The 26,112-nt window shown below is 44.0% G+C and overlaps 1 protein-coding gene across 1 annotated transcript in view; it reads left to right on the forward strand.

Moving 5' to 3' along the window:
* ENOX1 (ecto-NOX disulfide-thiol exchanger 1) overlaps positions 1 to 26,112 on the forward strand; it is a 193,070-nt gene that overhangs the window by 68,656 nt on the left and 98,302 nt on the right. Inside the window, exons 7-8 of the mRNA XM_063125964.1 lie at positions 15,585 to 15,691; positions 23,605 to 23,728. Of these exons, the coding sequence (XP_062982034.1) occupies positions 15,585 to 15,691; positions 23,605 to 23,728 (231 nt within the window). The remainder of the gene's footprint in view (positions 1 to 15,584; positions 15,692 to 23,604; positions 23,729 to 26,112) is intronic.

Consider the following 26,112-nt stretch of genomic DNA (forward strand, 5'->3'; position numbering starts at 1 on the left):
TCTCAGAACCTTTGTCTATTATCTTTGCAAAATCATGGAAGATGGGTGAGGTGCCGGACGACTGGAGGAGGGCTAACGTTGTCCCTATCTTCAAAAAGGGCAAAAAGGAAGAACCTGGGAACTACAGACCAGTCAGTCTGACATCCATCCCTGGGAAAATTCTGGAGCAGATTATAAAGAAGTCAATCAGTAAACACCTTGAAATCAATGCGGTGATCACTAGAAGCCAACATGGATTTGTCAAGAACAAGTCCTGTCAGACAAATTTGATCTCATTTTTTGATAAGGTAACCTCCCTTGTGGACCGTGGGAACGCTGTGGACGTCATATATCTTGACTTCAGCAAAGCTTTTGACAAAGTACCACATGACATTCTGATTAACAAACTAGCTAAAAGTGAGTTAGATGGAACAACTATTCGGTGGATTCACAGTTGGCTACAGAATCGGACTCAAAGAGTACTTATCAATGGAACCTTCTCAAAATGGGGAGAGGCAACGAGTGGGGTACCGCAGGGCTCAGTCCTGGGCCCAGTGCTCTTCAACATTTTTATTAATGATTTGGACAAGGAGGAGCAGGGAATGCTGATCAAATTTGCAGATGACACAAAATTGAGTGGGATAGCTAATACCCTAGAAGACAGAAACAAACTTCAAAGTGATCTTGATAGGCTGGAGTGCTGGGCTGAAAACAACAGGATGGAATTTAATAGGGATAAATGCCAAGTTCTACATTTAGGAAATAGAAACCAAAGGCACAGTTACAAGATGGGGGATACTTGGCTCAGCAATACTACAAACGAGAAGGATCTTGGAACTGTTGTAGATCGCAAGCTGAATATGAGCCAACAGTGTGATATGGCTGCAAGAAAGGCCAATGCTATTTTGGGCTGCATTAATAGAAGTATAGCTTCCGTGAGGTACTGGTTTCTCCCTATTCGGCCCTGGTTAGGCCTCATCTAGAGTATTGCGTCCAGTTCTGGGCTCCACAATTCAAGAAGGACGCAGACAAGCTGGAGCGTGTTCAGAGGAGGGCAGCCAGGATGATCAGGGGTCTGGAAACAAAGCCCTATGAAGAGAGACTGAAAGAACTGGGCATGTTTAGCCTGGAGAAGAGAAGAATGAGGGAAGACATGATAGCACTCTTCAAATACCTGAAAGGTTGTCACACAGAGGAAGGCCAGGATCTCTTCTCGATCCTCCCAGAGTGCAGGACACGGAATAATGGGCTCAAGTTAAAGGAAGCCAGATTCCAGCTGGACATCAGGAAAAACTTCCTGACTGTTAGAGCAGTGCGACAATGGAATCAGTTACCTAGGGAGGTTGTGGGCTCTCCCACACTAGAGGCCTTCAAGAGGCAGCAGGACAACCATCTGTCAGGGATGCTTTAGGGTGGATTCCTGCATTGAGCAGGGGGTTGGACTCGATGGCCTTGTAGGCCCCTTCCAACTCTGCTATTCTATGATTCTATGAATACCAGAGTTTAAAATGAGCCCCTGCTTTGTTCCCTGTGCATGACTTTAGAAGGGGGATACAAGAGATCTGGTGGGAATCTACACTGATGTTATTCTAACGTTATGAATGGGTTACTGTGACGCACTGCGTCACGTGACCCTGGGTCTCCAACGTTGTAAATGAGTTGTACTTACTGGTTCTATTTCGTCGTCCCCTTTCGCTGTTGCTTAGTTGTAGTGCTGCTACTGATGCATGTGCTTCGTTCTATCGGTAATTTTCTTCTTCCTCTTCTCTGAGAGTAGCAGAGCTGCTGGGTTTGCTCCGCCCACTTCCTGTTCTCCTTCCTTCGCTTTGCCCCGTTTGCTATCTTATCTGCTACAGCAGTTGGAGCTTTATCACACCAGTGTTATACTGTGCAATAATCACTGACAATTGCTTGCAAAGGACTCGGAAGTTTTCCACCTTAAAATCTGCTTTTATTGTGAAGTACTCCCATGCATCCTGCCTTAATTGTGCTCCTTTTGCAAAAGATTTGCCCTAATTTCGAGCCACTGCTGCGGGTGCAAGAGCAGGATTTAAAAAAAATGCTTACATCTGCGTAAGCTTTAAAGATAAAGATACCAAAATCAGCACAGTACTAGATATTAGGGAGAGCTTTAAGCATACCAAATTTGAATTAAATTGGGTCATCTGTTGATTTTTTATGGGTTTTTTTACATTTCCCCCCTTTTTGCAAAGGAGCTGAGGAGCACTAAACTCACTTCCTGGTAAGCAAAGGATCGCTGTAGCTCCGTACAGGAAAATTAACACGGCTCTCTGCTCCCAGTCCAAAACTCTAACCAGCGGGGCTTAAATTGTGTGTTTGAAATAATCCCAACAGCTGGGGCTGCCAAAAATAGACCTCTCCTTCGGCGCTGCTGAAAGCTTTCAAATTTGGTCACCCCCATCCAACCCCTGACCAGACCCAGACCTTCTTAGCTTTAGCAAAGTGGCTAGCTCATATGCATTCAGGCTATTCCCTGGGACTTGTGTTAAGATGTGTTGGGAGGAGGTTTATGTGTGCTTATGACTATTGCCCTGCACTGCTGGCTAGGAACGAGGCAGGAAGTGGGTGGAGCAAACCAAGCAGCTCTGCTACTCTCAGAGAAGAGGAAGAACTAGGGAAAGGATAGAATAGTGTCCCCTGAAGTAACGTTACAGGTAAACGTAAGTAACGCTAGTGTGCCCCATGATACAGAGAACCAATACAGATAACAATGTTAGAAACCGACACTAGCAACGTTATAAGACTAGTGTAGATCCGGCCCTGCTCTATTAGTCTAATGCCATCATTGGGTGTAGCACCAAAATCTGCAGTTCATCATACTCAGCTCATGACTGCATGCAAGGGTCTCTTCACATTCGCACATGGAACAGAGCATTGATACTGGGTCACTGGTTGCCATAAAGTAAGTAAGTTTAGAAGGTGGGAGCAAGTTCAAAGTGTTTGAGAAATGCTGACAACTCTAATATTTGGGTTACTAAAATGCACTTTATGTGGGGCTGCCCTTAAGGTTGGTCCAGAAGCTGCAATTGATGTAGGGTGCTGTAGCCAGGTTAGTAACAGGAGTGACATATCACCCACATATTACACCACTGGTGAGGAAACTGCACTGGCTGCCTGTATGCCCTGGACCAGGTTTAAGATTTTGGTACTTGTTTATTAACTCTAAATGACTCAGGACCAGGATATTGAAGAGGTCACCTGACCCCTCCCCCCATCTACCTACTGGGTTGCTATGCCCATCAGGGGATACACTACTGGTAATACCCGTGATTTTGGAGGGTTGGTCCATGATGGCTTACAGTAGAGCCTTTCATGTCATAGTGCCTACTCTCTGGAACACCTTACCACTAGAAATTAGGCAGGCAACAACCATTCTGGGTTTTCCGCACCTACTAAAAATGTATTTTTTCCAACAGGCAATCCAAAGAAGGTAATTTATTTAAGTGATTCATAAGTAAATAAATAAATAATGCCAATTTTATATATTGAATGACTGTGAGTAATTGTGGACTTGGGAGTTATGGCTTCAGCATGTTCAGTCTGACACCAAATAATCTCAGTTGCAAAGCAGAGCATTTTGAAAAACCTCACCCTTTTGGCTCCAAAGCTGACCTGCAGACTCCAACCCATTAATTACAACATCTCACCTTGACTATTGTAATTCTTTCTGCCAAATCAGTTGTCAGACTTCATTTTATTCAGAATTCAGCTGCCAAACTTCTATTCAGGATCACACTGGCTGTATAAATGCTCCCTTTCATGGAGTTTGTTCCTGGATTGCAAGGGAGATGTGATGGATTAACATTACAGTTCGCTGCCATCACTAAGTTGGGCCCCATTCTTTACCAGGACAGAGGCATAGCTCAGAACTTGTCGCTAAAGCTGCACAGCAGAGATGACAGGCTAATGGTAACTGAGCTTTATCTGTGTTTCTTTATCTGGTGTGATTATAATTAGTAATGTACTAGAGCCAGGGCTTGCAGGAACACACAGCAGCTGGGTAAAACTTAATTTCCCCATCAACGAGATATTGTTGTGAAACATCCCTGTTGTAATGTAAAATATTTGGGGGTGCTTGGTCTTGAATGGGCAATTAAGAGCCATTCGCTTTGCAAAAGCTCTGCTCCTGGTAGAGATCAAAACTGGGACAACTGGTTTGCTGATATGGATCAGTATACAACTGCCTGAATCTGTGTTGTTCTTATAGATCACGCACCCTCCATCAACAGCTAGAGTCCATAGCATCCTAGAGCACTGACAAAAATAAATAAAACCTTTGCAAACTCACCCCCCACCCACACCCACCCCGCATACACACAGTTAGAGTTTTCCTGTGGTGACCCAGCAAAACTGTTTGAGTTCCCCCCACCCCCATCAAAACTACGATATTGCTCAAGAATTACTAATCTGGCTTTTGGGGTCATTTTGGCACCAAATGTGAAACTTTCCTAAAGTGCTTCATACGATATAAAAATGTTATAGAATCATAGAATAGTAGAGTTGGAAGGGGCCTACAAGGCCATCGAGTCCAACCCCCTGCTCAATGCAGGAATCCACCCTAAGTAATGCCTGACAGACGGTTGTCCATCTGATGAACAGGTAGTGTCATTCAGTAGAAGGTGCCAAATAAAGCAACATATGCCACCGAAACCCACAAAGTATGGGATAAAATTCACTAAGATCAACCCAACTCTTGTTGGGACATTTGGGGGGGGGGGGGGAAAGGACACAGAAATTCCTCCAGTGTATCTTGTTCACAAATCCAGATGTATGAACAGCCGCTTTTTGAGTTTTCAAAACAATTAGTTATGTAACAAAGAAAGTTTGTGATTCTCCTTTCTTCAACGCATAGAGATGTAGCAATCTCAGGCCGTTGCTAGACCAGGCGATAGTGCAGTGTGAGGCCTGGTCTCCCTCCTGTGCATCCAGATGACACACAGGGGATTCCGGGGTCAGGCCGGGCTAATGCCTCCCTTAAGCCGGGATAAGCGGATTCGCTTATGGCCCTGTTTTTCCGCAGCCCTGGCTTGCGGAAGGTCTAGCAGGGTCCGTGGCTTTTCCCGGCTGCTCGCTTACTTGCAAGTAGCTGGGAGAAACCACGGACTGGGCACAGCGCTCATAGGAGCGCTGTGCCCATTGGGCCGGGGGGGGGGGGAAATCACGGTGGGGGAGATAGGGGCCGGGGAAAACGCCGGACCCGGCAGGAGAGGGGGGAAAGAAGAACGGGCACGGGCATCGGGCATGGCGGATGGGGGTGGGGGTGGGGGAAGAAGAATGGGCACGGGCATCGGGCATCACGGACGGGGGATGGGGGATGGGGGGAAAGTAGGACGGGGGACAGGGCATCGGGGATGGGGGGAAAGAAGGACGGGGGACAGGGCATTGGGCATGGCGAACGGGGGATGGGGGAAAGAAGGACATGGGACAGGGCATCGGGGAAGGGGGAGGACTGGCGAGCGAGCGGGCAGGGGGGTCATCAGGCATTGTGGGGGGAAATCAGGGGCAGGGGGACCGGGGGACCCTATATTTATTTATTTTTAAACTTACCTTTTCCGGCGGTGCACTCCTGCGCACATGGCCCTTTGAGGTTTAAAGAAAATGGCGGACGCGACGGGGCTTCCCCTTGCCCCGTTGTGTCTTACGTATGGAAAAGGGCGACGGCGCGCGCTAGTTGCAGCGCGCCGTTGCCCCGACTCCCGGCCTGATTATCCGGCAGGTCTAGCAAGGTCCTCAGAAAACAAATCTAAGCCTGAGCTCAATAGTTTCAATAATAAGACTAAATGTGATGTAGATACTGATGACCAGGTGTCTCCACATTCACTTCCAAATACATTTATTTATTTATGATATTTATACTCTGCCGTATAACAGAAAGTTCTCTGAGTGGCTTATAGGGCTGGTCCGAGATATTTTGCTGCCGAAAGCCATGTGGAATGGCAACTGAATCGTACTTAAACACTGACCATGGGATAGCATCGTTCATCACACCTAAAAACTGCAGGCTAGCTTATGGGAACATGGCATGACACTCAGAGCTCTGTCTGCTGCCCACCTGAGGTGGCTGCCTCGTTCTACCTAAGGATAGGGCCAGCTCTGATGGCTTGCAGTAAATATAAAAACAAACAGTAGCCAACGGTGACTTTTCGGCTGTAGTGGCGATGATGTAACCCATAAGAAGGTTCGACCTTTAAAAATAATTTTAAATAAATAAAATGCTGTGAACATTCCCAAAGAAGTCTTGAACAAATCCTGAGTTGAGTTTAGGAATGCAGCCAGCTTGCCTGAGCCATTAAGAGATGGTTGGGCCTGCCACTGCTGATACCAACAAAAGGGGAATCTGTCATCTCAATGACAGAAAAATCTCAGCAACTATGTGCTTCATGTGTCCATTTCCCCTGATCTATCCATGCAGTTGTGAAATGTGGTAATACTGCATAGGCTGCTCAGATAGTGTATGTCATGATTATGGCTATAACGTCTGTGAGGTTTGCTGTTTTTCATTTGTTTGTTTTTTTTAAAAAAATCTGTGTTCTGACATCACATGCTGTGTGTGTGTGTGTGTATATATATATATATACACATATACATACATACATTGTGGGGTATTATTGACACCAATTACTTATGTGTAATTAATTCGTTTTACTGGAAAAGGGAAGTTATCAATTAAACATGTGTTTTTATTTGAAAATGATGCCATACTTAATAATGTCCACCACATATTTTATTTGTATTTATTTATTTATTTATTACATTTTTATACCACCCAATAGCCGAAGCTCTCTGTTCACAAAAATTAAAACCATAATAAAACAACAAACAGGTTAAAAGCACAAATACAAAATACAGTATAAAAAGCACAACCAGCATAAAACCATGCAGCAACATTGATATAAGATTAAAATACAGAGTTAGAACAGTAAAATTTAAATTTAAGTTAAAATTAAGTGTTAAAATACTGAGAGAATAAAAAGGTCTTCAGCTGGTGACGAAAAGAGTACAGTGTAGGCGCCAGGCAGACCTCTTTGGGGAGCTCATTCAACAGCCGGGGTGCCACAGCGGAGAAGGCCCTCCTCCTAGTAGCCACCTGCCTCACTTCCTTTGGCAGGGGCTCACGGAGAAGGGCCCCTGTAGATGATCTTAAGGTCCGGGCAGGTGCATATGGGAGGAGCTTCTCCCGGCTTCGTGCGAGTAATTGCCCGGAGCCAGGAAAAGCAGTGGAACGGGCTGCACACTCAGCCCGAGACCACGGGAAAAATTGGGCTGGAAGGGGTAGGCTATATCTCGGGGCCAGGGAGGGTTGAAGGCCGGGATCCCCTGTGCGTCATCTGGATATCAGGTATCTCGGGTATCAGCCCGGGATATAGCCTGGTCTAGCAATGGCCTAGATGCGATAGAGGCAGCAGGAGGTGGGAGTGTTAAGTTCTTGCATCCAAAAGGCACAAGTCTGATGAGGGATGGGTGGTTCCATGAGTTCTACCATCTTTCAGAGTACGGCATGACCTTCTTGATCATTTTACAGCCAGACATTCCATTAGAAGCTGCTGAAAATTAGTGATGCTCTCATGTTAATTAATGTAACTGTTTTACGTTTTCTTCTTTTAAAGTTTTTTTCAAGAGCTCTTATTGCTGAGGTGACTAAAACATTTCGAAAAGACAGAAATAATAAATCCTTCCGCCTACCCTGCCTTACCTCACCATACTTTTGTCAATTGAGGCAGTTTATAAAAAGTGAGCTGGGCTGAGGAAAATGTAAGTGAGGTGACAGTACACAGGGAGGGATGTTGAGGAAGTAGCCAGTTTACCCTCACCAACGTGCGCTGTTTGCTGTAAAAATCGTATCTTCCCCATAGATCCTGTTCAGTCAATATTTTAAGCCGCAGTGGTTAAGCATTTTGAGCTAAATATTATGATTTAGCATATAGTGTGGACCATGACTATAGTGGGTGTCGTATGAACCATTCCTAACCATGGTTGCTCTGTAACCATGGTTTAAACATTCTCACTAACCATTTGCTGCAAAAGGGTACGTGTCCTAACCAGGGCTTAGCGTCTTGTCTGAACAGGCCCATTCCCTTTATATATGAGTGAATGAACAAAGAAACATAGCTCCCGTCCTGTTTCACCTTAAGACTACAGATACTTCTGAGAAATGATCAGTGCAGTTTATCTCAACAATTTATAGAAAATACAATGATTTTCTTGAAAAGAAATTTTCTAAATCTCCTGTCTTCTTAGAATGCCCTATTCTTAGGAGAAAAATGGCTTTTCAATGCTTCAGTTATTGATGGTGAGACAAAATGTTGCATCTGGCTAATGAAAATTTTATATGACGTTAGATTAATCAACAGATGTTTGTTGATGAATATTTAATCATGCTTATTGCACAGCACTTCTGCTGTACGGTGCTGTTCATTCACAGCTTTGTAAGAATCATTAAGCCTTTTTCAATTATGAAACTTGCTTGCATGCATATCCGTATAGCCTTTTTCACTGCTAAGAACCCCCTGGGACCTCTAACTAGTTCAAGCAGTGTGATGCATCCCTCATTCTTGCCAACATTTCCTTCATAACAGGATCTGCTCTGTGAGTCGCAATCCTGTTTGGGAGACAAAAATTAAGGGGGGGCATTTCCCCCTTTCAGGGTTGATGACTTTATTGCCAACATGAGGACAAAGAAGCAGCTCTCCAACAGGGCATAATAAAATGATACTTTGGTCTGAAATACAATGCAGGGGAGCAGTCGAAACCTGAGGGACCATGCAGAAATCCCACCAGTGGATCCCATATCTGCTAAAATGTGCCATGTCTCAGTCAATATTAGAAGATGGCTGGATGCCTCAATTCAATGCTCTAAATCTTTGAAACTGCCTAACCCATACAATGCTCTCCATTACAGTCATGTATTCCTATTGTTCTGATGTGCTTGGAACTATAATAGCTGCTAGAGACCAAAGTAGCCTTTAAACAGAAACAAAGCATAATGACCCAGATCTAGCATAAACCTTACTTGTCCATCATATCGCCCCAGGCATCACTGCTCTGCAGTGGTTCATTCTCTGTAACCGGAATAGTCAAAGGGGCGGTGGGGGGTGGCATCTTTCTTTTGGCACTGTTTGGGCAATGGTTGTGAGAGGACTGTGAAGGTCATTTTGCAATTTCTGATTAGAGTGCCATATGGCCTGTATGGGAAGCATTTCCCTCACTTTAAATGGACTCGATGTGGTCTAAGTTATAGCAGAAAATAGCCCAGTCTGACTGACTGCATAAACCTGGAATGTCATGTTCAGTATGTGATCCCTGATTACATCGATTTTACTTGAGAAGGGAAGTAATACACACAGAGAAAAATACTGCTGAAGCAGCAGTGAAGAGGAATGGGTGGCTACAGATTATCACAAGTAATAAAAGGCTAAGAGGTTTTCCAGGGGTTCCATCCCTCTGCGCAATATTCAAGCCAAAAAGTGTATATGGAGAAAAATTGGCCAGTGTTTACGAAGAACCGGTATTAGAAAACAGAGATCGTCCCTAATAAATGGGCACCATTGGAGGAGCATGGAATTAAGGACTATACCCCTAAAGGTGGCCTGAAATAATTTTTTAAAAATACAAATTAAAATAAGCAAAACATACATTTCTAGGTGCCTACATGCTTAATTTCATGTTGCATAGTAAGAAAGTTTAAACCATAAAGCAAATCACACCCCATAGTATACGTTACACTCAACTGATTATTACTGTCACCAATCCAGCTGCTCCCTGGCAGGCTTGCCAGTGGTGCTGCCCTTGGGCCCCTCAGACTTCTTGCTAGCCCTAGGAAGAAGGATGCCCTCCCAACAGTGGCTGGGTTCGGACAACACGATAATCAACGGGGCGGGGGGCGGTAAAGAGGCAATCGTCTATTGTGTTGATTATTGTGTCATCTGCGGGGGCAACACACAACGGGCACACAACTCACAGTACATTATTTTCTGAAATTAAACAACGGGGAAAAATAACGGGCTGCTCCGTTGCTTATCCGGAGACCCGTTGATTAACATGTCGTGTGGCTGGCTCCATTGTGCACTATTCCAGAAGGTCATGGAGTTCTCTGGCAGGAGCAGCTGAAAGCACTTTGGCAGCTTCTGTACATCCGGCAGAACTTGCAATGCATGATGGGACAGGGCCAGGAGGACATAGCGAGGAAGGATGGAGGAGCACCAGCTTCCCAGAAGGACACTGCAGTTGTGCAACGGGGGTGGGGCAACGTGTCATGTGGGGAGTACCTCTGAAATCAGTACTGTGCGTTGCCTATTCCCTCCTCCGTTGCCTGAAGTGTCGTCTGAACGCAGCTAGCCTGTCACCTGCATTGCAATTTGGAGAACATAAGAAAAATAGGAGGAGTTTTTTCTCCTGTTCCTTCTTATATTCAGACCTCACCACAGGTGAGATAAGACTTGTTGGAGAGCTGGGGAGAGAGAGAGGTTTTTCTCTCCCTTGCAATGCAGTTTGGGGAAGGAAAGAAACAGCCAGAACCTTTTGCAGATACATTTTTGGGTTGCTGGTTTTTTGTGTTTTTTGTTTTAAAAAAACACACAAGTCCAAACCTCATTGCAAATGTGATAAGTCCCTCCCTCTCCTTTGAGCCCTCGATCTCATAGAGAGGGTTCAGGGAGAGGCAGACATTTAACTCGCAAGACAGGAATGTTAGAAACTGCTGTTCCTTTTTCTTATCCAAACCTCAGTACAAGTGAGAAATGGCTCCATGTCGCCTTTTAGCTCGCTGAAGTGTACCAAGTACCTGGGAGGGAGGGAGGGAGGGAGGGAGGGAGAGTGTCTCTAACGTGTAAGACTGAAGAAAGCAAAACCGGGGGGGGGGGGAGGGAGCAGGAGCCTCTCCCACTGTTTCTATGCTTGTGTTTATTTTCTCTTATTGTTTGCCCCATGAGGGCCAGAAAGGCAGGATAGCAATATTTTAAATAAATAAGACTTCACTTCCTGTCAGAGGACTTGGGCAGGGATAGGGTGACCATATGAAAAGGAGGACAGGGCTCCTGTATCTTTAACAGTTGCATAGAAAAGAGAATTTCAGCAGATGTCATTTGAATATATAGAAAACCTGGTGAAATTCCCTCTTCATCACAACAGTTAAAGCTGCAGGTGCCCTGCCCTCTTTTGTATCTGATCTCTGTAGTATAGCTTCTGCAGCTTTAACTGTTGTGATGAAGAGGAAATTTCACCAGGTTTTCCATAAATTCCCTTTTCTATGCAACTGTTAAAGATACAGGAGTCCTGTCCTCCTTTCCATATGGTCACCCTAGGCAGGGAAGGGGGGATCGGTAACAAGGACAAATGCAGGCTGGTTAGTAATGGAATTAAGTTTTTTACTTGTATATGCACATTTAGTAACATATGTTGTCTTATAGTCATTCAGCATTTTGATTCACACTTACTATTGCGCTTAATATTTTTTAAAAGTTATTTGTTATTCCTATCACACAAAGATTTTATTTGTGCGCTATGTTTTGTCTGTACAAAGATATACAAAATACGAGAATGTAAACTATTTTGGTCCATTGCCTGTGGCACATGGTTTGAGTTGTACATAACTCTTCCATGTGACAGGGCAGATTTTCAGCTCCAGAGTGCAGGAGTTGCTTCCAGTAGATAGTGGAATTTGCTAACATATTGGGATTAATAATTGCGCTTTGTATGGTTTAGAATAAGCGGGTCATGTTTTTGGCAGATAAATTATCCAGTTTAACTTGAAAAGTTTGCATTACTTTTCCACAACCAGATGTCTGCCTTCTCACAGCACAATCCAGTAGATGTCTACTCAGAAGTAAATCCCATTGAGTTCAATGGGGCTTACTCCCAGGTAAATGGGATCACAACCTAAATGCTATTGTGTTACCTAGGGCACAGCTAGACCTAAGGTTTATCCTGGGCTCATCCAGGGTTCGCCCCTGCCTGAGCACTGGATCCCCTGTGTGTCACCTAGACGATCCAGGGATAAACCTTAGGTCTAGCTATGGCCCTACTTAGTCTGTTCTGAGAACAATGTGAGAAAAAACCATCTATGTCTGGTAATTAAAATACTACAATATTTTTTTTAATGATTTTTCTACTTTCATGCAATGAAATCTTTTTCAAGAGATCAGATAAGGATTTCTAATTAATGCTAACACCTGTAGAAAGGACTCTCAGCCATTTTCATAATCAGACACTTCAAAGTTCAAGGGTTTCAGCAGAAGAATTCTAATGTTCCCACTTATACCTTTTCAGTCTGAAAATGTTAAAATACTTGCATTACTTGCATCTTCAGGAATATTTTGTACTTGAGTCTTCTGTCGCTAATTAATTATCCACAGATGGTTGATTAAGTTCAGTGCTCTTTGCACTTGTGATAGGTACAACAGAATAACGATTAGAATCTAAACTTCGTCATTAATAAAATAGATTCCTTAATGATAATCCTGTCATATTTCCCTATACTTCTTCCAATTAATTTAATAAGTTTATGAAATACCCACCTGCCTATTAAGTATATGCAAATTGTTATACCCTTTTCAAAGCTAAACTCACTGCACCAAACACTGGGAGATATTACTATTTATTTTAAAGCTTGATACTCCAGTTTTCGATCGGATTATTTCCAAGGCTGTTTACAACTAGGGTTGTCATATTCTGAATCCACAAAACCGGGACATTTTTTTTGGGGGGGGGGGTGAGGGTGGTGGCTAGGATTTCTTTTAAAAAAACTGGGCAATATGTAAAGGTCTAGGGAAAGCCCAATTTTTGCAAAGCCTAATTTTTCAATTAAAACATCAACAACAGTAAAACCAGACATCTTAAATTCACTGCAACTTACTTCCAAGTAACAGATTTGAGGCTTACAACCGAAATCCAAGGAGGTGGATTGTTGAAGGGCGATTTTTTGGGGAGTGACTTTTCTTTCCTTTCTCCCCTCTCTCCTTTCCTCTCCTTCACCCCCTCGTCCCCCATAAAACTCTCTTCTTTCCCCCACAAATAACCTAGCAGCTCCGCCCTGTGCTTACCCTAAAGGTCTGACCAAAACCAGCCAAGCTCGCCAAATTCCTTTGCATTGCATGGGACTCTCAGGTAGCCTGAGGAGAGCACATGCGCCTTTCCTCGCTGTGGTTCCTCTTCTACGCATCCGCAGGCGAAATAAGGTGAGTCACGGTGAGTGACTCAGATGAGCCTGTGGAGGAGCCTGTGGGAAAGGCGCCAGATGGATGTGTCTTTTTCTCTGATGCCACTGCTCCACTAAACAGGCTCAAGGCACCATTTTGGAGGTCAGAATTTCTCCAGCCAGCTGGACCAGGAATCCAGGATTCTTGCCCAGCCGGTCGGGACATTTCAGAATCTCCTGGAAATCAGGACATTCCCGGTTTTCTGGGACATATGGCAACCCTATTTACTAGGGGTGTGCATGGACCCCCCACTCCGCCCCGCGGGCCGATCCGAAAATTTCGGATTGGCCCGCTCCGCGCCGCTCCGCCCATACTCCGCTCCTCTTCGCCGCGGAGCTCCAGCTCCGAATCGCAGCTCCGCTGTGGAGGGGAGTGGCGCCAGGTAAGGCCGGGAGAGGAGGGCGGGGGGGTTACCGGGCCCTGCCGCCATCGCGGCCCGTGCGGCGACGGCGGCAGAGCCCGGTAAGGGACCAAGGGGGAGGGGGGCCTTACCTGCGTCTGTCGGCGGTCCGTCGACTTCTTCAATTGAGCCCGCGGTTCAACCAGGAAGTCTGGGCCGCAGACTTATAAGAGACTTGGGTATCCGACTGTTGTTGGTAGAATTTCCACAGAGTTTGGGAAATAATGTAGAAATGAATTCTCTAGGAAATACTTCTATGCAGGGATGCAATAAGGCAAGACTAAGGAATCAGTATGAAAAGGAAAGATGAGTATATCAAATGCCAAAATCCAAATATTTCTGACAACTTACTGATCACACTATTAGAATTATGATGCCATAGATGATGCTCTTCCATTTCCTTTCATGGTGGACGAAATGATTTTACTATTGCAGTGATAATACAAACCGGAGTGCATTTTGGTGCACCTAGGGGATCAAACCTTATATTTTCCAGATACAAGATGATCCCTAAGCCTAAATACAAGTGCAAATGCTTTGTGGGCTGGTTGATACAAACACTTTGTTCCTTTGTTGAATCTGCAAATTGCATTACTTCAGAATTTGATTTGCCTATTTGTGTGTTCCAGCCACATAGAAGGCCTCAGTGACCTTTCATTTACACTTGCTTGGCAGGCAAGTGCGTTACTCTCTGACTTGAAAACGTAACGTGTGAAAGAGAGGAATATGAGAATAAAAGAAATGAGGAGAAGAACGTGAGAATAAAAATATGGTTTGGAATGTGGAGATTGAGAGGAGCTTCTTGTGTTCCACTATTCCCATGTCTCCCTTGCCTGTCAGGTTCCACCATTCCATGTGTCTTGTGTGGATTATCAATACACCCATTTAATTCTTAGTGTACCTGTGGCATGCCAAATTCAATTAGTGAGTCTGCAATTTGCAAATTTCTTGTGTAGGATGATCAATTTGGTTATTATGCCACACAAGATGCTGCTGTCAGGGGCCACAAAGTGGTGGGCAACTTCCGTGGCTCCAGGGACCATTTTTGCCTTCCGTGGATACCACTCCCCTCCCTGGGTCACACTCCGTGGGACGCCCCCCCCCCCCAAAAAAACTGTATTTTTGCAATGAAATTTCAGAGGGAAACAAGTTTGGGGCACAAAACAGGTCAAATTTAATTTGATCTGAAACTAAATTTGATCCACTTAACACGCCATTGCACTAAAACCACCATTAAAAACTAACCAAAATCTTTTTTGCTGTTGGGGGGGTGCTGCATGGAGGAGTGGGTGGGGGTGGGGGTGGCAGAGGCCACGTGTGTCTGACAGACCACATGAGGCCCACCCTTGCTTTAAATGGACAGGTAACTAAATGTTAGGATTTAGGTTGGACTGGCCTAGGTTCAGGTTCCAACTTCACAACACCTTTAAGACTTTAACAGTGCAATCTTATACATGCCTACTCAAAAGTAAGTCCATTGACTTAAGTGGTTTGTATCCAATGTTAGTCCTACTTAAAGTATACCCACTGAAATTAATGGGATTTAAATTAGACTAACATTGAAAACCCAATTGGGGGTTACTCTCAGATAAATGGATACAGGATTGCAGGCTCAGAGTATACTCCTTAGATCAGATAGCTATTGATTTCCAGCTCCTGTGGTTCCCCCCCCCCCCCAAAGTAGAGTCCTATGTACATAAATCAATAACCACCAACATAAAACAATTTAGTGTGTCTCAAAAACACTGCATGCAAATCTGTCGGTAATCTATGTATAACTTGTGTAGACTAAAGTTATGGAGACAGACTTGAAGGGAGACATCTCCAACAATTCTAAAATGTAAGTACAGAAAGACACATGATTGGATGGATATTGATGATGTTGTTTCAGCAGTGACATCATCCATAGACTCCTAGTGTCTTTGCTTTGCTTTTCTCTAGTGATCACAACATAAATTGCTTGTCTTGTTTGACTTCCTTGTTCACCAAAGTTGAGCAGATTGTGGCCGTTTTCAACGCCTCCACCAGACAAAAAGCTTGGGACCATTTCTCGAAAGCTCAGCGCAAGAACATAGACATTTGGCGAAAGCACTCTGAGGTTGGTGAATTTCTGCTCTTTTATCCATCATCTCACAGCCTGGACTAAGGTGGGAGGGGAAGCAAGGGGGTCTGACGTTGGTCGTGCTTTGTTCAGCAGTATTTAATGGCTGCAATTTTAGAACTTAGAAGCAATTAAGAACTGTTTATGCACCCTCTGTGTGAGTATATATGGTCCCCATTTGCCCCTGTAATAATGTACATTGAAATACAATTATGATGGAGATCCATATGTGGCCCTCCCACTCCTCGAAGACAGAGCTCCTTGGAGAAGCATAGACAAGGCACTAAATGACTGAATTGAGGGAATTGGCAAAGTCACTTTAAAATCCATGTTTTACTACTGCCCTTAATTTATGCTGAAATTAATTGTTTCATGATGACTGAAAAGTGCGGTGAGAAACAGATTGGTTTGTTCTGTTGTTTTATCGTTAGTCTCCATCATAAAAAAAAGATTTCTGTTAGAGAGAAATCCAGATTCATTTTCTTAATAATTCATAATGTCTTGTCAGTATAGATAGGACAAGGCCCCTTCCCAACGTCGAGATTTTGATTATTTCTTTCTCATTGGTCACAAGTCAAAGAGCTTCTGTAAGCTCTCCTGTAGCCTAGCTCAGCCTTCACCAACCTGGAGCTTTCCAGAGGGTGTGGACTTCTACTCCCATCAGACCTACCCAGCATGGCCATTAGTCAGGAATGCTGGGTATTGTAGGCCAAAGCATTGGGAGGGAACCAGGTTGGACAAGGGTGTCCTAGTGCACTGCACTTGCACTGGGAGATGAGAAGTAGCCTGCTAAGGATGACGTTTATTTCATTTTTGCCAAAGTTAGAAGCCGACAAGATTTTCTAGCCCTTAGATAATAGGAGAAATCTACTTCTGGATCTCTGCAACAACCCAGGTACCATTTGCAAATAGGGTTCCTTACCATCTTGATGGGGGCAAGGAGAGGCAGAGGAAGGCCTTGCTGGTTTGGGAGAATCTCCCTTTTCCCCATCCCAGAGGGCAAAGGCTGTTCTCCTGGCCCAGTTAATCGTTTTTTAATGCAAATTGGGGAGAGAGAGGTCAGGAGACACAGAAGTGTGAGTATGGCCCAAGTTCATGCGGGTAAAATTTAACTGGCTGCCATGCCCGGTCATTGTATTCCTGGGGGGGGGGGGCACAATGCAGCATCATGGCAAGGATAAGCCTGGCTGACTTGGGGTCAGAAATGTGAGCAGCAGCAGCAGGCATGATGGAGAAGAAGGATGGTCAATGAATGGGTGGTGAGGAGGAACCATGCCAGCTGGTTAGCTGGCTCTATTCACTTGATCTTGCCCACTTCCATTAATCTGACTGCCCAGTCCTGAGTGCTGCCTGTACCCTGTTTTGCCCAAAGCAAACTCCAGCTACCTCAGCCATGGCACACACCTGCCTGCTTCTCTGCCTGGGAATGTGCAGTGGTCAGAAGCAGCGGAGAAATGCTGTTTGAGTTTGACCATCAGTAAGAGTGGAGAGGTAGAAGCATCCAGGTTTGGCAGCAGGGGGACTGGCCGAAAGGCTCAGTTCCAGTCTGGGACATGCCCTGTGTGTGTGTGGAGGGAGGCAGGCTGAAAGGCTCAGTCCCAGTCTGGGACTTGCCCTGTGGGGGGGGTGGGCATGATGAGAAACTGAGAATGGGAGAAGTGTCTGTGTTTCCTACATCCCTCTTTGAGAAGGAGTGTGTGTTTCCCATATTCTTTGACCATATGCGGTTTGTGTGCTCCAGATGTAGATTATTTCCTGCTTTCCGATTGTGGCACAATTGTAGTCTGGATTGTGTTGTGATCTGTGGGGGTCTTGATATCGTGTGAATGGTGCTGCTTGGGGGCAGGGAATTTGTAAGTACACGCAACACCTATGCACCTTAGATGAACAGAACGTTTTCTGTAGGTTCCATCCCTGGATGAAGGCAGGCTCCACCCCAGGTATGGAATCTGATCCTGGGCCCTTCCCAGGAACCACCATTGAAAGAGCTGGTAACCCTAATGACCAGACCAAATTTTTTAGATGCCAGTGCTAATTGGGGGCCCTGAATGTTTCTATCATCATAAATTGTTTTTGAAACCCACGCTTCCTAAGGGGCATGGCATGGGGCATGTCTGCTGAGAGTGGGGGAGAGGAAGCCAGAAGTGACAAGCTAAGATCATGCGGAATAAGACTGTGATCCTAAATATTTATTTATTTATTGCTAAAAGGAAGAGCCACTGAAAACAATGGCTCTGCAATTGGAAGGAACCAAAGGAATGCCATTCATACTTGTATAGGGCCAGTGATTGGCATTAATATCTATTGAAACTATATATATGCACACAGAGAACCATGGACATAACGTGCACAAGTTTGTTGGAAGGAAGCCCCTTCTCAATTTAAAATGTGGCACGCCTGTTCCAACAATGTGCATGGTTGAACATCAAACTGCAACAAAACTTGTGACTACACCCACGGCTCTCTCGTATGGGTATACACATTTTCTTTGGACAAGAGATCTGGAGAAGTGTGGGCAAATGACATAGCCACCCAACTTTGTTTAATGGTCATTCTGCTTTTGCGTTGAATTCACAATACAGCACTATGAGACCTTTTTTTTTTTTTTTTAAAGTAAGTACAACAGCCGTTTGTGTTTCCTTCCTTCCTTTGCTTTCCTTTTAAAAATTGAAGTCACATTCCTCCATTTGCTTAGCATTCTGTTAGTTCAGCATGTCAGTTGTTAACATCACAGTCCTCTTAATGTTTCCTTGCCTAACAACCAAAACACTTTTAGAAGGTAAGATGCATTTATTTCATTATTTTATAGTATTCTTTCAAAAGAAGTGTTGCATGTTTATACTTTGGAAAAGAACTAAATTGTGCTGTGATCTAAATCATTTGGGTAACGTTTTAAGTGCCCATTAACAAATGCTAAATTGAACAGCAGTAACAGTGGATGTAACATCTACATGAATACCAAATGAATCCTTTATTATCACTGCTATTATGGTGCATACAAAATGACTTTCTAATAATGGGGCCCTTTATATATAATGTTCGCCCAATTTATTAGTAAGGGCAAAATTTTGTGACTTATTCACCAAGAGTTCATATGAGTGGCCCCCCAAAAGCAAAAGATTTTGTGAATCCAGTTGTTGTTTTTCTAATCTGCTACAGATGTATAAACTTTGAAGTTTGTGTGTTTTTCATATTATCCACGTTGAAGATATTCAAGAGGGAACTAATTTGTAAGCATTTGAATTTTTAATGTGGCAAAACACACTGAAAAAGACTCTCCATTAATGAAAATCTACAAAACATCTTTGCTTAGTTAACAGTTATTATTCCTTGTCCTTTATTGTTGTTGTGTATTTTAAAGGCAATAGAGAGTTGTAAAAATAAAATAAAAAATACCACCTTTGGAGGAACCAGTGGCCCACAACATGCATGAAAAGAGCCCACAACATGCATGAAAAGGCGCTTGATTTCATGCTTGGAAAGTTGTTGATTTCTCCCCTTTTAGCCCCCCCCCCCCATTGTGCCTCAAAAGCTGCCATGAAGGGTTCCCCAACCGGCCAGCTTTCAGAAGCCACTGGAGGAGGAGACAGGAGTGGGTGGGGATGGGTGAATCTTCCAAGCAAGCAGAAGTGCCTTCTCATTGTCCAGTGGGATCTTTTCATCAAAGCCAGTGTCTCCAAGTAAAGATGTAGGTTTGTTTCAGGTGTTTATCCCTGTCTTTTGAATGTACCTGAGGGGGATCCTGTTCGTTTCACTTTCCCCTTCTTTCCACTCAACATAAATGATTCACGGTCTGATGTTGTGGCCAGCTGTATCAGTGTGGAGACATAACTGACCTCGGTTCACAGTGCTGCCAACTGCCAACCCAGGCAGAAGGGCAGGAGAGACCATGGATACAGTGGTTGGTCCCGATTCACCACTTCAGGGTCACTGTTGGCAACATTTTGATTTGCTATTTGAGCTGCATGACTTGTTTTCTAATTTTCTGTCTCACATGGCCCCTACGTTCATCACATGTATTGTGTCCTCAGTTTTGGTTGCACCTTTGGGCCTGGTTCTGAAACTGTCTTGGATCTAAAGACATAATTTCAGCATGCCTTGTGGTGGTTCCTCCCCCCCCCTTTTTTTTTTTTGAAAGGCATACCCCCCCCAAGAAATAATAATAGAAAAGAAAGGCAGGTGCACATTCCCTGTCACAAGGAAGGATGGGAAGAAGCTGCTGTTTGAAATGCTCCAGAGTGTCTTCAGGAAACGCCCCTGGCTGATAAGAGCACAGGCTTTAAATGGAAAAGGTCCCAGGTTCAATCCTCTAGCAGCTTCACCTAAAGGATCTCCAGCTAAAGAAAAATTCTTGCCCAAGTCCTTGGGGAACTGCTACTACTCAGAAGAAACAGTACAGGGCTAAAAGGATCTATTGTACCACTCAATTTGATGCATTTCCATATTTCTAAGCCTTGGGTGTGGCTCCATTAAAAGGAAAGAGCTCACAGCTCAAGGATAGGGCAAAGTTTTGCACATGGAAGATCCAAGATCCTGGGATCCCAATCCAGCCCTCCAGGATTCCCAAGGTGGCCCGACTCCTTTCCCCCAGTCACCTATCATTTGAAATTCCTCTCCTGAGGAATTTATTCCTTACTCCTAAGTAAGTTACTGCTAAGCAGTAAGAGCTGAAATATGCTGGTATTTGTCCCCAGCCTTTTTGTCTTGTCCGCTGCTGAAATGTGGTCCCAAGAGCTTCAGTGAAATGGAATTTGGTCCTCAGGCTGAGAGGGGTTCAAGTCTTCTACTTCAAAAGAACATAGGGAGCCAATCAGGGGAAAGCCCTCAGCCCAAGACCTTCAGGAGCTACTGCCAGTAAGAGTTGACAGCATTGGTCTAGATAAATCAAGTGTCCGATTCAATATAAGGCAGCCTCACTTTTTCCCTAGACTTGTTCTCCTTTGGCACGAAGAAAAAAGCCCTACGCGGGCATTCACCTGCCAAGCGGGGAGGGAGATTTGGGCACATTTGTAGGCCCCGCCCCAACATCCCTGCAGGCCCAGCTGCCAGTTAGACCTTCGCGTGTCAGTGTGAAGGTCTGAAAAGGGCTCTGAACACACTTAGGGTATTTCTGCACCAGCCTGGTGTAGAGAGAGGGAGGGAGGGGGGTGGAACTCATGATATCCTGATCACGAGATCCTCCCCTTAGTCCACGTGCGGGTGCGATATCCCAGGAAGGTTGGTGTCGTGCCTGCCCCCCTTTTTTTCTTTTTAAAGGAGCTGAGTGCATGAGCGCTCCAACTCAAACGCAAGTTAAAAAAAAAAAAGGCTGACTCCGCCCCCCACCCCCATTCCTCCCGGCCCAGTTCCTTCCTCTACTGCTCCCTGCTACTTGCGGGGAGGAGGGAAGAAGCCACACAGCCCGTGGGACGATCCCGAGATGGTGGGAAGAATCAGATTTTCTCAGGGAGTACTTATCCCTGGGAAAACCTGTTCCTGTCCCTCTTTCCCCCTCAGGAGTCCCTGTGCGTCATTTGGACACACAGGGACTCAGCCGTGACCAGCCCACATTTTCATACTGGTGTAGAAACGGCCTCACAGAGCTCTCGTGATTGGAAACCCGGATAAAGCAGGAACCGCAATCACAAGCGCTCTGACAGTGCCTTCAGCTGAACCTGCTGACCGACACCTTTCCAGGCCTTTGTGCTCAATCCACGAAGGTCTACAAGGCATGTTGGGGGCGGGGCTTACGTGCTCACCCACATCTCCCTGCATAGGGCTCCAGTTGAGCAGTTATTCAGATCCATGGTCTGTCTTCTTGTAAGTGTCACACCCATATATATATATAATGATTCATGTACCTGTGTATTACATTGGAGGTGTTTCCACATCTTCTCTGAGACACACAGACATTCTCTCTGAGATAGACAGCCTATTGCTTTTTAAAAATGGGAAAACATTCTTGCGTTTCTAAGTATTCTTAGGTAAAACATGCATTAATCAACTCCAGTGCCTCTGCAGTGATTAAGGGCTGCACATACCTTTCTTATAATGGATTAGATTTATTGATGAACCCTGGGTGCATCTCTCAGAGGAATTCTTTCAGTTCCTCATTAATTGCAAGGAATAAATAGCATGTTCTTTCAGTAACATTTATTCCTTGGAAGTGACTTCTCTTCCTTGTTTCAAAGATTTCAAACCACCTCCGTGGGAATTGGGCTCTTTGTCGATAGAAAAATTAGCTGTCTGCAGACTGAAAAGCGCGACACTAATCACTAGGCTGCATCCTTGTGTTTCACCTGACAGTATTATTAGGATAAAATAGAATTCCCTCAATCTTCCTTTTGCCACTGTTAAGGAAAGCAGCCATTACACGCGCTCCATGCCTTTTCTGGGAGAACAAAAGCAATCGTAGCTTTTCTAAAGCCGATACATTTGCTGATTGCATTCCCTGGCTGCCTTTCCTTCCCGTGATTTCTCCAAGGATTGCATGTTCATCCCCCAGATTTATTTCAGAAATGCACAACTTTCGACAGAGGCTTAGGGCCTTTGTCTTTCTGCTTATGGCACACTAAAAATCTGTCTGATAGGGACTAATCTTTGGAGATGTAAGATTGGATCCAGCTTCCTCAATCTGGAGGGCATACAAAATAGGTAAGGCAATAACTTTGATTGGAACAGCTTCTGTAAAAAGGCTTTCATGTTGCACAGAATTAAATAAACAACTCGGCTATAATATCCGACACAGAATCTGGTAAGTGCCACAGTATCCTGAGAATTTGAATTTTCTTTTGAAAAAGAAATGTGTAAGCCTTAGGAGTGCCTGTATACAGTACACTATAGTACAATAATCAGGGGATAGAAATTTCCCCAGTACAGGCACCAGTACCTGTGATACAGCTTTCACATTTCAGAGAAGAATGTTTGTTATTTGGCAAAAGAACTTTTGATTTCTAATGCAGAATTCCAGATCTCTTGGTTATGTAGGCAGCAAAGTTGGTTAGTAAGAATGGGGACACACACACACACACACACACTGACATCGAACCCATGGGAGGGGATTTGCATATAGCACTTTTTCCTCTTTCCCCTCTGCAGCCCACCACCCATCATAGAATCATAGAATAGCACAGTTGGAAGGGGCCTACAAGGCCATCGAGTCCAACCCCCTGCTAAGTGCAGGAATCCACCCTAAAGCATCCCTGACAGAGGGTTGTCCAGCTGCCTCTTGAAGGCCTCTAGTGTGGGAGAGCCCACAACCTCCCTAGGTAACGGATTCCATTGTCGTACTGCTCTAACAGTCAGGAAGTTTTTCCTGATGTCCAGCTAGAATCTGGCTTCCTTTAACTTGAGCCCATTATTCTGTGTCCTGCACTCTGGGAGGATCGAGAAGAGATCCTGGCCCTCCTCTGTGTGACAACCTTTTAAGTATTTGAAGAGTGCTCTCATGTCTGCCCTCAATCTTCTCTTCTCCAGGCTAAACATGCCCAGTTCTTCATAGCATCATTTGGGATGCTATGAGTTTTTAGTCACATGTGAGAAAGCCTATTCAAGCAGCTCTTTTCTTATCATCTCTCTCAAGTGCTTAAAATGTTTTTATATTTTTGTTTTACACAGTATCATGTTAAATTAAAATTCGTTACTATATTAACACTGTAACAGCTTCTTTCCTTGAAATAAAATCTAAATCGGCTTACTATTTAAAACTAGGAAGCATAAAATCACAAACTGAAAATTACAATTTAAAACTGCCTATCAATGCTCTCATCTCAATCAAAATCTCTAAAATGCCCTTCAGATTAAACTTTTTTTTTGGTCTGTAATGTCCCTGTAGCTTATAATCAGGGAATTGTCTTTAAGAAATCAGTACACATGTCAATCAAGGCTAATGAAGTAAGGTTGTTTTTGTTTTTTGTTTTTGTCATCTTTAGGAACTCAGGAATGCTCACAGTGAGCAGCTTATGGGGATCCGTCGAGAGGAAGAAATGGAAATGTCTGATGATGATAGTATTGACAACAATCCCAGTAATAAAAAACTGAGAGTTGACGAATCAGGTAAAGCTGCAAACCCCACTATTCTGCACTTACAGTTACTCGCCTTACCAAAGGAGCCTATTCCAATTGTAGATGGCTATCTCCATTATTTTCTGGCATTTCAGATTTACTGTAATTACAATATGCCAACGTTTTTAAGAGGAATAGTCTACCTGCCACATCCCAGCAAATATGCTGGAAGCCCATCTGCCAGTATTTGACTTTACAAAGTTACAGACTGATGGCATTTTCTGACATCATCCTAATACTTGTTGGCAGAACTCCGTTGAAACAAACATGCAAAAGATTTTGCATTCTGGAAATGTTTCTTCTCTTTTTTTTCTGTGCATGATTTTATTCATAGCCAATTCAAAGGGTGACTAAGCTAGAAAATGGACTGTGAGCCACCCTGTGGATCTATGAGCAACTATTTGAGGGGAAAGGCCTTAACTATAATCCTTCCCCTGGTTCCTGTACATTTGCATTGTTAGCAGCTTAACAATTTGTGAGGGGTGCATTAATATTGAACCTTCAAGCCTTTCAAGCTAAATGGCAACCCCTTACCTGAAATGCATTTCAGTCCTTCCAGTCAGAGCTGGGGCTATTTGTAACCTTCGAGTCAGAGCTGAGATGTGTTCAAAGGTAAGGGACCCCACTTTATTGTTTTGTTTTGTTAAAAAAAATACAAACTTAAAGCAAGGGCAACGGGCTGCTGTTCGAAAACCAACTGAAACCAACAAAATGAAAACGGTTATTTATAGGGTGACCATATGAAAAGAAGGACAGGGCTCCTGTATCTTTAACAGTTGCATAGAAAAGAGAATTTCAGCAGGGGTCATTTGTATGCATGCAGCACCTGGTGAATCTCCTCATCACAACAGTTAAAGCAGCAGGAGCTATACTAGAGTGACCAGATTTAAAAGAGGGCAGGGCACCTGCAGCTTTAACTGTTGTGATGAAAAGGAAATTTCCAGGTTCTCCATATATACAAATTACCCCTGCAGAAATTCCCTTTTCAATACAACTGTTAAAGATACAGGAGCCCTGTCCTCCTTTTCATATGGTCACCCTAGTTATTTATATTTAACTAATTTGAAAATTTATACACCACAATTCAATCAAAGGGGGCATTGTCCATTACGCTATTCATTTCATATTTATTTGTAATGTAATCTATATCTGTGGTTAGGTGGCTCTTGGGTTTCTTGTTTTGTTTTTCTATCCTACTGTTTGTATTCTACTATCCTGATTTCCTATCAGGAACTTTTTTCCTTAAAAGAACCCTAGGTGTAGAGATTTTCCTAAGCCTTCCCTCTGAATTTCATAACTAAGTAGGAATATGAACCTGAGGTTTACACTTCACAGCCATACACTGCTCTAGCCACTACACCACACTGGCTGGCTATAACAGCACTTGTGGTGGTGAGTTGTTAAGTTTCCAGCTGTTTATTGGAAGGTTCTCAGGTGAAGTTCCCTCAGGTTTTCCAACGCAAGTTAAGATTTCATTCTCAATTTCTTATGTTAAAGAAACCAAAAGCAGGCATGTGCTTATAGCTCTATTCAGACATTCTCCCTCATCACTCCTGTTCCTTCTGTCATCTCCTCTTCTCCTGGTTCCATCTTCTTCCATGTATTGGAGCAGGGAGGTCTCTATGAGTGTAGGTTTGGACCTGCCGATCAGGTCTCCAAATTGCCTTGAGGAGCCTAGACATGTAGAGCAAGCCCCCCACTTCAGACCTTCTCCTCTCCAATGTGTGAATGGTGGTGTAACTGGCAGAGGGGCCATGGCAGAGGGGTGAGGTCCAGCACATTCATTTGCATTGTCCTCTCTCCCACAATGAGGGTGAATGCCCAAAGAGAGCTCTTGGGGCGGGGCGGGGCAGGGCGGGTGAAAACGGGATGACACTATATTCCGTTTTTGACCAAGATTTCATACTTAGATAGTATAGTATATTTGTGTTTCTCCTAGTTACTATTAGAGATGCTTAAGAGTATATTTGATAGACCATTAAATCTGAGGTACATAAATGAATTGACTTGATGAGTGAATCTTAGTATATAATTCAAGGGTGGGCAACATATGGGCCATGGGCCACAGGTGAACCCATCCTATCCTCAAGTGTGGTTGCAGAAGAATTTGGTGGTTTCCACTGAAATTCAGTAACAAACTTCTATGGAAGCTTTAAAAGGACATATTTAGCTTGAAATTTAGGCTCCCCCCCCTTTTTTAAAAATGGTTTCTTCTCTGCCAAATTTGGTAGCATAGTGGCACAGCAGAAGTGCAGCCTGCAGTTGGATCTGGGGACTTGAAGGGGGCTCTCAGGGCTACCAAAGTTGCCCATCCCTGTAGTTGATACAGGTGTTTATCATAATACTTTAGCTATGTTTTTAAGTAGGAGATACGT

Source organism: Elgaria multicarinata, chromosome 5 (genome assembly GCF_023053635.1).
Source record: "Elgaria multicarinata webbii isolate HBS135686 ecotype San Diego chromosome 5, rElgMul1.1.pri, whole genome shotgun sequence".
Lineage (NCBI taxonomy): Eukaryota > Metazoa > Chordata > Lepidosauria > Squamata > Anguidae > Elgaria > Elgaria multicarinata.